This window comes from Podarcis bocagei, assembly GCF_964188305.1.
Source record: "Podarcis bocagei genome assembly, chromosome: 12".
NCBI classification, from domain to species: Eukaryota; Metazoa; Chordata; class Lepidosauria; order Squamata; family Lacertidae; genus Podarcis; species Podarcis bocagei.
The window spans coordinates 55,505,258-55,519,141 of record NC_138137.1 but is presented as its reverse complement, the minus strand read 5'-3'; the positions used below and the strand labels follow the sequence as shown (position 1 = coordinate 55,519,141).

The following is a 13,884-nucleotide window of genomic DNA, read 5'->3' as shown; positions in this document are numbered from 1 at the left end:
GAGAAAATATATCAATATTTTTTAGCACAACCAGCTTCCTGTTACTACTGTAAAATGTTGTGAGACAGGAAGTCATAATTCCACAAGACAGGCTGCATATGACTAAGGAAAAAGAAACAGATTAGTACACGTGAAAGAAGGGGGAGAAAAATATTTTGTATTCTAATGAGCATTGCGATCACGCAAGGCTGAATGTATTTGTTGTGCAATAAGTTTAAATAAAAGGGATGCGGGTGGCGCTGTGGGTTAAACCACAGAGCCTAGGGCTTGCCGATCAGAAGGTTGGCGGTTCGAATCCCCGCAACGGGGTGAGCTGCCGTTGCTCGGTCCCTGCTCCTGCCCACCTAGCAGTTCGAAATCACGTCAAAGTGCAAGTAGATAAATAGGTACCGCTCTGGAGGGAAGGGAAACAGCGTTTCCGTGCGCTGCTTTGGTTCGCCAGAAGCAGCTTAGTCATGCTGGCCACATGACCCGGAAGCTGTACGCCGGCTCCCTCGGCCAGTAAAGCGAGATGAGTGCCGCAACCCCAGAGTCGGTCACGACTGGACCTAATGGTCAGGGGTCCCTTTACCTTAAGTTTAAATACAACAGACTAAGAAGAACATGAAATGATTTCTGAATCTGCAAAATTCATCACACGAGCCTGGAACCTGCTTTAAGGCACTATGAGGCAACTGGGTCATATTTTCTGCTTGTCCCTCTAGCAGTTTTCTAAAATACCATTTATATTTTGTATTTTTAGCACCACTCCCCACATTTAAAGAGGAGCTGGCCAACAAAGAGTTGCAAGAGGACAGTATGGCCATCTTGAAATGTGAAGTCTCCCAGCCTGGCGTATCGGCGACATGGAAGAAGGGAGCCCAAGTGATTTCTCCAAGTTCCAAGTATGAAATCCAGCAAGAAGGAACAATACTCACCTTAAAGATTTACAATTTAAAACCAGAGGACTCTGGCAAATACACCTGTGACATTGGGAACCAGAAAACCACAGCAACCATCTCTGTTGAAGGTAGGGGTTTTATTAAGTCAACAGGTCCTAGGATCTGTACTGCAAATTACTCGTCCCTTGTTGTCTTTCTTTCTAGACTAAAAGGCCTTAACTGGCCTTGGATGCTAGTTATTATTCTTAACCTTTAACATTCAGGTTATCAGAGCCCTGCGCTGATGAGAACCTGTCAGCTATAAGCTTTATAAAGGTAAAGGCAAAGGGACCCCTGACCATCAGGTCCAGTCGTGACTGACTCTGGGGTTGCGGCGCTCATTTCGCTTTACTGGCTGAGGGAGCCGGCGTACAGCTTCCGGGTCATGTGGCCAGCATGACTAAGCCGCTTCTGGTAAGCCAGAGCAGCGCACGGAAATGCCGTTTACCTTCCTGCTGGAGTGGTACCTATTTATCTACTTGCACTTTGATGTGCTCCTGCAGGCCAATCAGGTTGCGGATTCACTTCCACCAGGAGTTGGATTGGGTGGCTCCTGCGGACCAATCGGACTGCTGCATTCTGAATCCTATTGTTCTAGGACCAATCAGACTGCTGCAATTTAGATCCTATTAAAACTCAGTACATAACAGTTTTTATATTGCAATTTTATATTGTGAAGCACCCTGAGATCTGTGAATGATGGGTGTTAGACAAATGCAAGACATAATAATAATATTTCTGTAGATGTAATGAAATAAACGAATGTGAGCATGTGCTTTGAGCGGCACCAAGTTCTATAGAATTCACTTCCTCTACAAGTGAAGCAAGGCCCAACGTTCTTAGTTTTTGGGCATTTGTTGAAAACATTTATCAAGAACATTAGGCTCAAGAGCAATTGCCAGTCTGTCTCTCCTGATGATGGTCTGCATTACAAATCCCCAAATAACCATTTGCCTTCAACTCACAATCATCTCATTCCTCCCACATGGCCCTCAGCTCTCCCAGCCCTTTTTGAAACCCAGCTTGAGAGCCAGGAGGCTGAGGAAGGCTCAGTGGTCACCCTCCTTGCCAAGCTCTCCAAACCTGACGTTCCTGTGAAGTGGAGCAGAGGCTCAGTCCGACTGCGAGCCAGCGACAAGTACGAGATGAGGCAAAAGGGCTCCACTGTTGAGCTTCTCATTCACAATGCGCAGCCAGAGGACTCTGGGAACTACACCTGTGACTCTGGGGACCAGCAGACCACAGCATCAGTGCTTGTCAAAGGTGAGGAGGAGCACATTTCCTTAAACTTTGCTGCTGCTGGGACTGGTCTTGCACATAGGAATATCAATGAGCAGGCCCTGGAGAGCATATTGTGCCAAAGTTAGTTTGACTGCATTGGCTCCTGGGCTCAGCTTGAGGTGATGGTTATTTTCTTTCAAATCCTGAATGGCTTGGGCCACATGTGTACCCTGTCCACCAAAGGAGAGGGAACAGGGTTGGCCTTTGTTGAGGGCAACCAGTTCCTCTGCTGTGGAATTCACCACCCAGTGGGACTTGCTAGGCTATGCCTTTGCTTAGTGAACAATGGCAAGGTGTTTTAATAACCAAATAGGTAAAGGTAAAGGGACCCCTGACCATTAGGTCCAGTCGCGGACAACTCTGGGGTTGCGGCGCTCATCTCGCTTTACTGGCCGAGGGAGCCGGCGTACAGCTTCCGGGTCATGTGGCTAGCATGACTAAGCCGCTTCTGGCGAACCAGAGCAGTGCATGGAAACGCCATTTACCCTCCCGCTGAAGCGGTACCTATTTATCTACTTGCACTTTGACGTGCTTTCGAACTGCTAGGTTGGCAGGAGCTGGGACTGAGCAACAGGAGCTCACCCCGTTGCGGGGATTCAAACTGCTGACCTTCTGATCGGCAAGCCCTAGGCTTTGTGGCTTAACCCACAGCGCCACCCACGTCCCTAATAAGCAGATACTTCCTCATAAAAGTGCAGGGTCTCCATCTGCTGGATACAACCCAACCAAACTCTTAAGCCATCTCTGTCCCACTGGCCCCAAGTGGGAGAATTAAGTTCAGTGATATCAGTGGAACTTAATTTTAGCTTGGGCTGGATAATTGTACCCCCATGTCCTTCTAGTTTTAAATATCTGGGTCTTTCTTTAAAATGTTCTATACATTTCTATGTGTGTTTTCAATAAATGAAGAAGCAACTGATACATCAGTTAATTAAAATCTATTAGAGGTCTGCAACCAATATTTTGGCTAGTACATTCCAACACACATGGTCTGTGCCTCTACTGTCTCGTGTAACTCTGTCCCTACTCCCCAACATTAATTAATCTAGTTCTTTCTCGCTTGGACTACTGCAATGCGCTCTACTTGGGGCTACCTTTGAAGGTGACCCGGAAACCACAACTAATCCAGAATGCGGCAGCTAGACTGCTGGCTGGGAGCGGCCGCCGAGACCACATAGCACCGGTCTTGAAAGACCTACACTGGCTCCCCGTACGTTTCCGAGCACAATTCAAAGTGTTGGTGCTGACGTTTAAAGCCCTAAATGGCCTCAGTCCAGTATATCCGAAGGAGCGTCTCCACTCCCATCGTTCTACCCGGACACTGAGGTCCAGTGCTGAGGGCCTTTTGGCAGTTCCCTCACTGTGAGAAGCCAAGTTACAGGGAACCAGGCAGAGGGCCTTCTAGGTAGCGGCACCCACCCTGTGGAACGCCCTCCCACCAGATGTCAAAGAGAAGAACAACTACCAGACTTTTAGAAGACATCTGAAAGCAGCCCTGTTTAGGAAAGCTTTTAATGTTTAATAGGTTATTGTATTTTAGTGTTCTGCTGGGAGCTGCCCAGAGTGGCTGGGGGAACCCAGCCAGTTGGGCGGGGTATAAATAATAAATAAATATAATTTATTAAATAATAAATCATTATCATTTAATAAATTAAATTATTGCGGGAGGCAGTGGAAGACAGGAGTGCCTGGCGTGCTCTGGTCCATGGGGTCACGAAGAGTCGGACACGACTAAATGACTAAACAACAACAACACAATAACATTATATTATTATTAATGTTCCATGAACAAACTATGGGCTGGTGAAGTGGGAACCACCACTTCTGCACATAAGGCAAAAAACTACCAAAGTGTTACGCAATCTACTCCCCTTGGCCTGGAACATTAAATATATCCACATGGAGCCCCCCATTAATTTTCTCAAGATTGTAATTTGTAGTGCAAAAACAATTTCATCTATAAGTATAAAACAAAACAAAAAAAACGACACAGGTAACAAAGTTTAGCTGCCATAATTGTATTACTTTTGAGGCGCCTTTGGTTACTGCTATGAACCACCCGGCATCATTTTCTCTGCCTTTCCCATTTCTGTCCTTTTATAGCTTTGCCAGTACTTTTTGTTAACCTGCTTGAGGATCAGGAGGCGGTAGAGGGCGGCAAGGTCACCTTGCGCTGCGAGATCTCGAAAGGTGGCGCACCTGTGAAGTGGAAAAAGGATAGGTCCCTCCTGAGGTCCAGTGGCAAATACACCATGAAGCAAGTCGGCACCGTGGTGGAGCTGATTGTTTCTGAGCTGACTGAAGATGATGCGGGAGTATACAGCTGTGACACGGGAGACCAGGAGACCACTGCTTCACTGCTGGTGAACGGTAAGGCCTCAGACGTTCTTTTGGAGAATCATAGAATCATAGAATCGTAGAGTTGGAAGAGACCACAAGGGCCATTGAGTCCAACCCCCTGCCAAGCAGGAAACACCATCAGAGCACTCCTGACATATGGTTGTCAAGCCTCTGCTTAAAGACCTCCAAAGAAGGAGACTCCACCACACTCCTTGGCAGCAAATTCCACTGTCGAACAGCTCTTACTGTCAGGAAGTTCTTCCTAATGTTTAGGTGGAATCTTCTTTCTTGTAGTTTGGATCCATTGCTCCGTGTCCGCTTCTCTGGAGCAGCAGAAAACAACCTTTCTCCCTCCTCTATGTGACATCCTTTTATATATTTGAACATGGCTATCATATCATATCATATCATATCATAGAATCATAGAATCGCTGGAAGGGACCTCAAGGGTCATCTAGTTCGAACCCTCTGCAATGCAGGAATCTCAGCTGAAGTGACCATGAGTGGTGGCCATCCAACCTCTGCTTCAAAACCTCCAAGGAAGGAGAGTCCACCACCTTCTGAGGGAGACCGAACCACTCTCAAAGAGTTCTTACTGTCAGAATTCCCCCCCCCCCCGATGTTTAGTAACTTTCTTGTAACTTGTATCCATTGGTTCAAGTCCTATACCTCCAGAGCAGGAGAAAACAAGCTTGCTTCTTCTTCCATGAGACAGCCCTTGAGATATTTGAAGATGGCTCTCATATCTCCTCTTAGTCTCCTGAGAGATGATGACTTATTCGTCACTTGCTGACTTATCTCTGTAGTGCCTTCTTGGTAGTGACACCAGCCCTGTCAGACTTTTAGAAGACATCTGAAGGCAACCCTATTTAGAGAAGCTTTTAATGTTTAATATAGACTATTGTATTTTAATATTCTGTTGAAAGCCGCCCAGAGTGGCTGGGGAAACCCAGCCAGATGGGCGGGGTATAAATAATAAATTATTATTATTATTATATTAATATTGGTTGCTTGCTATGCAAAAAGCCTCTTAGTAGCTTACAAAACTTTAGAGACACAGAGCGTAACATAAAATCGAAAAGGGAAAAGACGAACAAGGCATTATAACAAAATAGAGGTGGGGGAGAAGCTCAATTCAGTTTACATTTAAAGGCAGACTTAACTAATTCTCACTTTCCGAAACAATATGCGAACTGGAACACTTCATTCTTTAAAATGCATACTCTTAATTTGGCAGTGCCATTCCCCAGCCATGTAATTTGTTCAAAAATACATCTACTAGGGTCAAGCATGCTGAAAATAACATGCAAAATTTGATTACATTTGTGAAATGGCTTTGATACATGTAAAGCAGGCAAAATTGCAAACAAAATGTATCTATTAGGAGAAATTCACATTAAAATGCTGCTTTATTTTCACAAGAACCTTTTTAAAAAGCACAAACTAATGAGGGGAACTGAACTTAAGATGGAAAATGTTATGTATTCAGTGGTCAGTGCCTGAGTTTGAGTCTGGACTAAGGATTCTGAGCTTCTGTGTTCTGATTCGATACATGATGTCCAGTCACAGAATATTTCAGGATTTGGGCCTCTGCCATTGGCCCTTGAACTCTGAGTCGTGATTCGCAGCTTGGAAGTTTAGATAGCCAATCACGTTGGGAGTGGGAGTGGCCCAGGCTTTCAGGAATATATATAAGCAGTTGCTTTCCCCCTGTTTCCCAGTTATGTAGTTTAATAAATGTTCTTGCTGTGTCTTGCCTCACGGGAACTGTAATGGGATGATTAGCTGCTTGTGCGTAAAATCGTGCTCCCTCAGAGTTTGTGCGACTCCACAAACCTCTGTGTGTGACAGAGCTCCACAAACATGTCTGCTCTTAGTCACTCGTAGAGTCTGACAGTGGCTGTCTGCGGAAGCGTTTCCAGCAAAGAAGCTCCTTAACGGAAACGCGTCTCCTGGACTCACGGCGTGACAGTTTCCGGCGAGGTGTGGGTCTCCCTATGGGAGACTCCGATACCTCCCCACTGTTCTCGCTGGAAGCGTCTCTGAGCCCTCCCTCCTGCTCGCATTCCCTCGGAGATCCACTCCTCCCCTGGCTGGTTCCTGCCTCAGCTGTTGAGTCTCTTTCTTCCTCCCTGAGACCCTCCACCGCCTGATGCTCCGATGGCAGTTCCCTGACATCCACCTCCCCTCCAGGGCCCCCCTCACCCCCTCCCATTTCCTCTTCCCTGGGAGGTGAAGGGTTAAAACCCCGAAAAGAATCTTCTTCATCTTCAGACGTCTCGAACAATTCCCTCCATCGATCGCCGTCCTGGCTCGCTGAATCCTCCTCCTCTTCGGAATCTGTGAACCCCTCCAACTCCTCTTCCTCGTCGGTGGTGGCAAAGTATTCCCTTCGGAACCTCGCTACAGGCTGAGGTTTGCGTGGGAACCTCTGATGAAAAGTTTCTATTAAAAATTCGTCATTGACATCCTCTGCCTTAACCCAGGTGTTTTCCGACTCCGGTTCCCCTTCCCACATTACCAAATACTCAACTTGATCTCCCTTCCACCTGGAATCGAGGATCTCCGCTACATGGTAGCTGTGTTCCTTCTCCTCCATTGCTGGTCCCCTAGTGACCCTCCCTTCACTGTCCCCTTTATACGGTGACAGCAATGACCTGTGGAAAACTGGGTGCAGCTTCATGTGGTTCGGTAACCGGAGTCTGAAAGCCACTGGGTTGACCTGCTGCATGACTTCAAATGGTCCCAGCCTTTTGGGTCTTAACTTCTTACAACCCCCTTTGAATGGCAACCCTTGGGTTGACAGCCACACCTGGTCCCCCACCCTGAGGCTTTCACCTTCCCTTCTGTTTTTGTCTGCCTGCCTCTTATATTCCTCCTTAGCCCTGTTTAAGTTGAGTTGGAGCTGGCGATGGATCGCTTCCATTTCTTCCACGAACTGTTCTGCAGCTGGAACGCTCCAGTTCTCCCCTTCCCCCCCTGGGAAGGCTCTGGGATGGCACCCGTGATTAGCCAAAAAGGGGCTCATCCCCGTGGACACGTTCTCTGCATTGTTGTAGGCAAATTCTGCCAACGCCAGCTTCTCTACCCAATCATTCTCTCTGTCATTGACATAACACCTCAAATATTGCTGGAGAACACCATTAGCTCTTTCCGCCTGCCCGTTGGTTTCTGGATGACGGGCCGTTGAGAAATTAACCTCAACGTGCAGTAAGCTCATGAGCTTCCTCCAGAACCTGGAAGTAAATTGTTTCCCTCGGTCTGAAACCACCCTCAAGGGGGCGCCATGCAACCTAAACACATTTTCTACAAACAATTTGGCTGTTTCTTCTGCTGTGACCGCATGTGAGCAGGCTATAAAGTGGGCCATTTTAGTTAACAGGTCTACCACAACCATGATGGCTGTTTTCCCTCTAGACCTTGGCAGATCAGTCATAAAATCTATGGCCACTGCTTCCCACGGTCTTTCAGGTGTAGGTAGTGGTTCTAATAAACCTGCCGGTGCCCGCCTCTCCCCCTTGGCTCGTTGGCATTGTTCACACCCTCTCACATACTCCCGCACATCTTCCCTGACCTTGGGCCACCAAAATTCCCTGGTAACCAGCCACATGGTTTTGTGTTGCCCAAAATGCCCTGCTGTGGGGCTATCGTGCAGTTGCTTGAGTACCTTCTCCCTCAATTCCCCTTCGGGTATATATAACGCTCCCTTGTAGTACAATGCCCCGTTTCTCTCCTCAAAACCCCCGGGTTTGTCTCCCTCCCTCCTGAGACCCCTGAGTTTGTCCTGGGCGTATTCATCATGCACCGTACCCTCTACCAACTCCCTTTGCCCCACCAATGCCGCCCCACACACCCAGCGGTCCTCTGGAATGACATGGGTCTCTTCGGGTGCTCCCTCCCCCTCCAAATATTCAGGTTTGCGTGAGAGAGCGTCCGCCCTAACGTTCTCTGGGCCTGGCACGTAACAAATCTCAAAGTTAAATTTGGAGAACTCCTGGGCCCATCTCAACTGCCGTTGGTTGAGCACTCGCGCAGTTCTCCAATACTCTAGATTCTTATGGTCCGTGCACACTTGCACCTTATGTTGTGCACCAATTAGCAGGTGCCTCCATTTCCGGAAAGCCTCATGAATAGCAAGAAGTTCCCAGTCGTACACCGTGTAGTTCCTTTCGGATTTGTTCAGCTTTCGCGAAAAGAAGGCACACGGTCGCCATTCTGACTCCTCCTTCCCCGGCTGCAGAAGAAGCACCGCCCCTATGGCTCTGTCAGATGCGTCTGTTTCGACCCTCAGCTTCTTTTGTAAGTCCACATGCAGAAGTTGTTCTTCCGAGGCGAAGGCCCCTTTCAGTTCCTCAAACGCTCGCTCCGCCTCCGCCGTCCATACAAATTTCTTTTTACTGCTGAGACAGTCCGTAATGGGCGCCGTCAGGTGGGCGAAGTTTCGGATGAACTTACGATAAAAGTTTCCAAACCCTAGGAACCTCTGCACATCCTTCTTGGTTTTGGGTGTTTTCCAGTCCAGCACTGCCTGCACCTTACCGGGATCCATGGCCAATCCCTTGTCTGACAGGCGGTACCCCAGGAATTCCACCTCCTTGGTATGAAACTGACACTTCTCCAGTTTCACCCACAGCCTGTTGGCTTGCAGCCTGCTCAACACTTCTCTGACGTCTCTCACATGTTGCTCCTCATTCTCCGAATACACCAACACATCATCTAGGAAGGCAACGCAATTCTTGTAGAGCAAAGGACCCAGTACGTGGTTCATAAAAGATTGAAAGCACGCTGAGCCTGCTTGTAATCCAAAAGGCATAACGAGGTATTCAAATGCCCCCAAAGGGGTAAACATGGTGGTTTTCCATTCATCCCCTTTCCTTATACGTATCAGGTTGTACGCCCCCCTTAGATCCAGCTTTGTAAAAATCTTTCCCTTCCTCACCCTGGTCAAAATATCATCAATCCTGGGCATAGGGAAAGTCACTGGTTCAGTCACTGCATTTAACCTCCTAAAATCACATACAAGTCTCGGCTTGTCCGTGTGCTTTTTATCCACAAAAAACACTGGGCTACCCCCCGCTGCTTTGGACTCTCTGATGAAGCCCCTCTTCAGGTTCTTGTCAATAAATTCTCGCAACTCCTGCATTTCTCTGTCTGACATGGCATACAACTTGCCCACAGGAAGCTGTGCTCCAGGGAGTAAATTGATCTGGCAATCAAAGGGCCTATGAGGGGGTAGTTGGTCAGCTTCCTTCTCGCTGAACACGTCGCTGAGATCTGCATACTGTGGTGGTACCTTCACCTTCTCCATTACTTCCGTCCCTGCTAGGGTGGCTTGGGCCCCTGCTGACCCCTCTTCCCCTTTGCAGTGTTCTAAGCAATGTGCTGAACCAAAGGAAACCACTCTTTGATGCCAGCCCACCAGCGGATCATGTAGCGCTAGCCAGCTCATTCCCAAAATAATGGGAGCGCCTCCCAAGGTGGCCACATTAAACGCTATCAGTTCTGTGTGCCTTGCCACCCTCATTATCATTGGGACGGTCTGCAAGCTGACTCCTCCTCCCAACAACTCCCTGCCATCGATCGTGGTCACCTGCAGGGGGTTGCTTAAAGGGATAGTCTGTATCTGGTGTTCAGCAGCAAACTCCTTGCTCATAAAATTGCAGGAGCTGCCTGAGTCCAACAGCGCCTTTATTTTTAGGGGGTGTCCATTTTGCAGCTCTAGCGACACATCAATAACTAGAGCAGGTTGAGGAGCTTCTGGCACGGGCACTTTCACTGCTCTTTGGCCTGGCTGCAGTGCCCTGACTGTGGCAACCAGGCGTTGGCTTTTACCTGCTCCGTTTCTCCCTGCTCTCCTCCCTCAACAGCTCCCACCATCCCTTGCCATTCCTTCCTCTGGGGGCAGACTCTGGCAAAGTGGCCTGGCTGTTGGCAGAGATAGCATTTCCGGGCGCCTTTTCCCTCCTTCTTAACCCCCTCACTGGGTTTTGAAAATGCGCGCGCGCGCGCTGTTCCGATTTCCATCGGCTCTGCCGGCGGGAAAGCTGGCTCAGGAATGTCTGGAATGCGGAACTCCTTCCAACGTTCCCCTCTCCCTTCCCGCCTCTCCAAGGCTCTTGCCTCCTGACGCGCTCCTATGGTCAGCGCAGATTTGGTCAGCTGATCCATAGACACCGCCCTGGGGCTCCGGGACAGCTCGTCTTTCACAGCCGAAGAAAGACCTTCTTCAAATAGCATCTGAATGGGTGCCGCCGATAAATCCCAACCCAGTCTGTGAATCAGCATGGTAAACTCAGTCCAGTACTCACGGACAGATCGGCTTCCCTGCTTGCAAGCCATTAGCTGTCTGCGCACCACCCCTTCCTCAATATCGCTGGAAAACATGATATCCATTGCTCTAAAGAACTTCATCGTGTCCTTTAGGACGTCATTGTGCGTTGCCATTAGGGGTCGAACCCAGTCCCGCGCCCCTTTCTCAAGATGCCCAATTACGAAAGCAACTCGCGATTCCTCATCAGGGAACTCATCGAACTGCACATTAAGGGCATATTGCATCTCTGTCCTAAAGGCATGGTAGTCCTTGGGCTCCCCCCCAAACTTCTGCACCAATCCTGGTACCTTTCTGGGGAACTGAGTGGCTCTCCCCTTCTTGTCTGCATCCTGAGCCCTTCTCTCCTCCAGCCTCGCCGTCTGCAGCGCAAGTTGGACTTCCAACGCTCGGTACCTTTCTTCCAAGCTTGGACCAGCTCCAACTCCTGCTCCTCCGGTTCCGGCTGGTTCGCTCATGATGCTTTCTCCTGCACAGGCAGCGTACAGAGACTGTCAGACTGCTGTAATGGGATGATTAGCTGCTTGTGCGTAAAATCGTGCTCCCTCAGAGTTTGTGCGACTCCACAAACCTCTGTGTGTGACAGAGCTCCACAAACATGTCTGCTCTTAGTCACTCGTAGAGTCTGACAGTGGCTGTCTGCGGAAGCGTTTCCAGCAAAGAAGCTCCTTAACGGAAACGCGTCTCCTGGACTCACGGCGTGACAGTTTCCGGCGAGGTGTGGGTCTCCCTATGGGAGACTCCGATACCTCCCCACTGTTCTCGCTGGAAGCGTCTCTGAGCCCTCCCTCCTGCTCGCATTCCCTCGGAGATCCACTCCTCCCCCGGCTGGTTCCTGCCTCAGCTGTTGAGTCTCTTTCTTCCTCCCTGAGACCCTCCACCGCCTGATGCTCCGATGGCAGTTCCCTGACAGGAACCCACCTACTTTTCAGGAAAAATGAGAAAGTGATAATGAAATAGACAGATTCACCCATTCCTATTGTTTCCATGGGTTCTTTTTTCAGTTTTAATGGCAAAGGGGTGCACTAAACAGCCAAGTTGTGGTTATTCATCTGTTTCCTGCAGCTGATGAATATTAGAGACCACATTTAACAGGTGCTTGTGAATAGTGTAGCAAGAGATATGGAAAGAAAAAAGGAACTGGGGGAAAAATAAATCTTTCTGCTTTAATTTTAGAAGCGCCAGCCACCATAGTGGAGGCACTGAAAGATATCACCTTGTATGAAAACGAAGATGCCGTGTTCCAGTGCAAGGTCTCTCGGGAGAAGGCAAAGGACGTGGAATGGAGTCTGAGTGGGGTGCCTCTCCAGTCCAATGAAATGAATGAGATTGAGGTTCTAGGAAAAGTTCACACGCTCACGCTCCGGAAGGTGACACTCGAAGACTCCGGCTCCGTCACTTTCAAAGTGGGACAGAATTCTTCTGAGGCCCAGCTGACCGTACAGCGTAAGTGAGATAACTCTTTGTAGGGGGAATCTATGTTATTGGCCCTCAAACTGGTCCACCATTTTTCTGTAAATGAGGCCCAGCAAACTGAGCAGCCCAAGTAACCCAGTCCTTTAGAGGGAGAGCTCTCCCTTCTGTCAAAATAATCTGGATCCTGCAATACCCTGTTGTGTCTGTCAGAAGAAACTTAGCTCTGTTGATCAAAAAATGTGCTTGTCTACTCAAATCACAGATCTCTGTATTCTAAGTGCAAACCCTGGGGTTCCTTTGAGGTGAATATTGGGGGTGAGAAGCAGCGATGCAAGGTCCTAGGACTACTGTGCTTAAGTGAGGCTACTATAATGATTTTATCTAATGAAACCTCTGTGGGTAGTGATGTTTTTTTAAGAATTATTTTAATTATTATTGTGTGTATATTTGGTTGCATTGTTTTGTACATACCGTATTTTTCTGTGTATAAGACGATGCTTTTTGCTAAAAAAAAGAAGGCAAAAATTGGGTGTCATCTTATACATGGATAGTGAATGCAGAGGGGGGACGTGTGATTAATGGCAGCAGTAAGCAGGAGATTGGCAGCCGTGATTGGGCAGGTGGTTGGTGGCTGCGGCAAGGCCTGCTGGCAATTGGCTGTGGCTGTGGCAATTGGGCAAGGCGATTGGCGGCTGTGGCGAGGCAGGCAGGCAATTGGCGGCTGCGGGAAGTGGGCAGGTGGGCTGTTGGTGGCAGCGAGTGGGCAGACAATTGGCTGCGGTGAGGTGTGCCATCGGCAGTGGCTGTGGCAAGCGATCGGCAGTGGCGGGCAGGCGGGTGAGCGATTGGCAGAAGTGACCGCCCTCACCCCCCCAAAAAAAAGCTAAACAACTTATTTTCTTAATTTTGGGTTTAAAAAAATAGGGGTTATCTTATACATGGGGGGGGTGTGTTATACCCGGAAAAAATACATTATTTTACAAATAGAGAAATTTGGGAAATAAATATATTTATTTCCCACATCTCTCTATTTTAAAAATATGTACAAAACAATGCAACCAAACAAAATAATCATTACAGCACCCACAGAGGATTGATTAGATAAAAGCTTTTACAGCCAGGGAAGATGTCCTAATTAAATGTTGGACAGTGTGAGTCCTCTATTTTTTTTGCAGAAAAAATATTCCCCCCCCCTCTGGGAATAGTGCAAAAGTAATTAATTTTTTATGCTTGCTGAACAATTAAGCAGCCCATCGGGGGATGAAGCCCTTCTCACTGTGTCACAGTTCTCTGAAATAATGGTATGTGATAACCCCTGGCGGGACATTCTCAATAGTGGCACCCATACTTTAGAATGACCACCCTTATCAGGCACCATTGGTATCTATGGTAATGGAATTTTGACACCAGGTAAAAGCATGATTATTCATCCAAGCATTTGACTAAAGTGGTACCCCTTGTTTAGCTGAAGTGGTTATATTAGTATCTTACTGGCTTAAGTTGCATTTAAACGAATATTGTTTTATTGTATTTCAGTGCTGTTCCTCACTCTGAGGCTGCATTAAGAATGAAACATGGATTCAAATTGTATTTGTTTGT

At 48.0% G+C, this 13,884-nt stretch overlaps 1 protein-coding gene and 1 long non-coding RNA gene across 2 annotated transcripts in view; one reads left to right on the top strand and one right to left on the bottom strand.

The window, feature by feature from the left end:
• Positions 1-13,884, top strand: part of OBSCN (obscurin, cytoskeletal calmodulin and titin-interacting RhoGEF) — a 285,408-nt gene that overhangs the window by 128,069 nt on the left and 143,455 nt on the right. The window contains exons 53-56 of the mRNA XM_081163401.1: positions 743-1,009; positions 1,917-2,183; positions 4,305-4,571; positions 12,046-12,315. Of these exons, the coding sequence (XP_081019527.1) occupies positions 743-1,009; positions 1,917-2,183; positions 4,305-4,571; positions 12,046-12,315 (1,071 nt within the window). The remainder of the gene's footprint in view (positions 1-742; positions 1,010-1,916; positions 2,184-4,304; positions 4,572-12,045; positions 12,316-13,884) is intronic.
• LOC308569782 overlaps positions 1-13,884 on the bottom strand; it is a 137,241-nt gene that overhangs the window by 57,297 nt on the left and 66,060 nt on the right. The gene's annotated exons all lie outside the window — the stretch shown is intronic.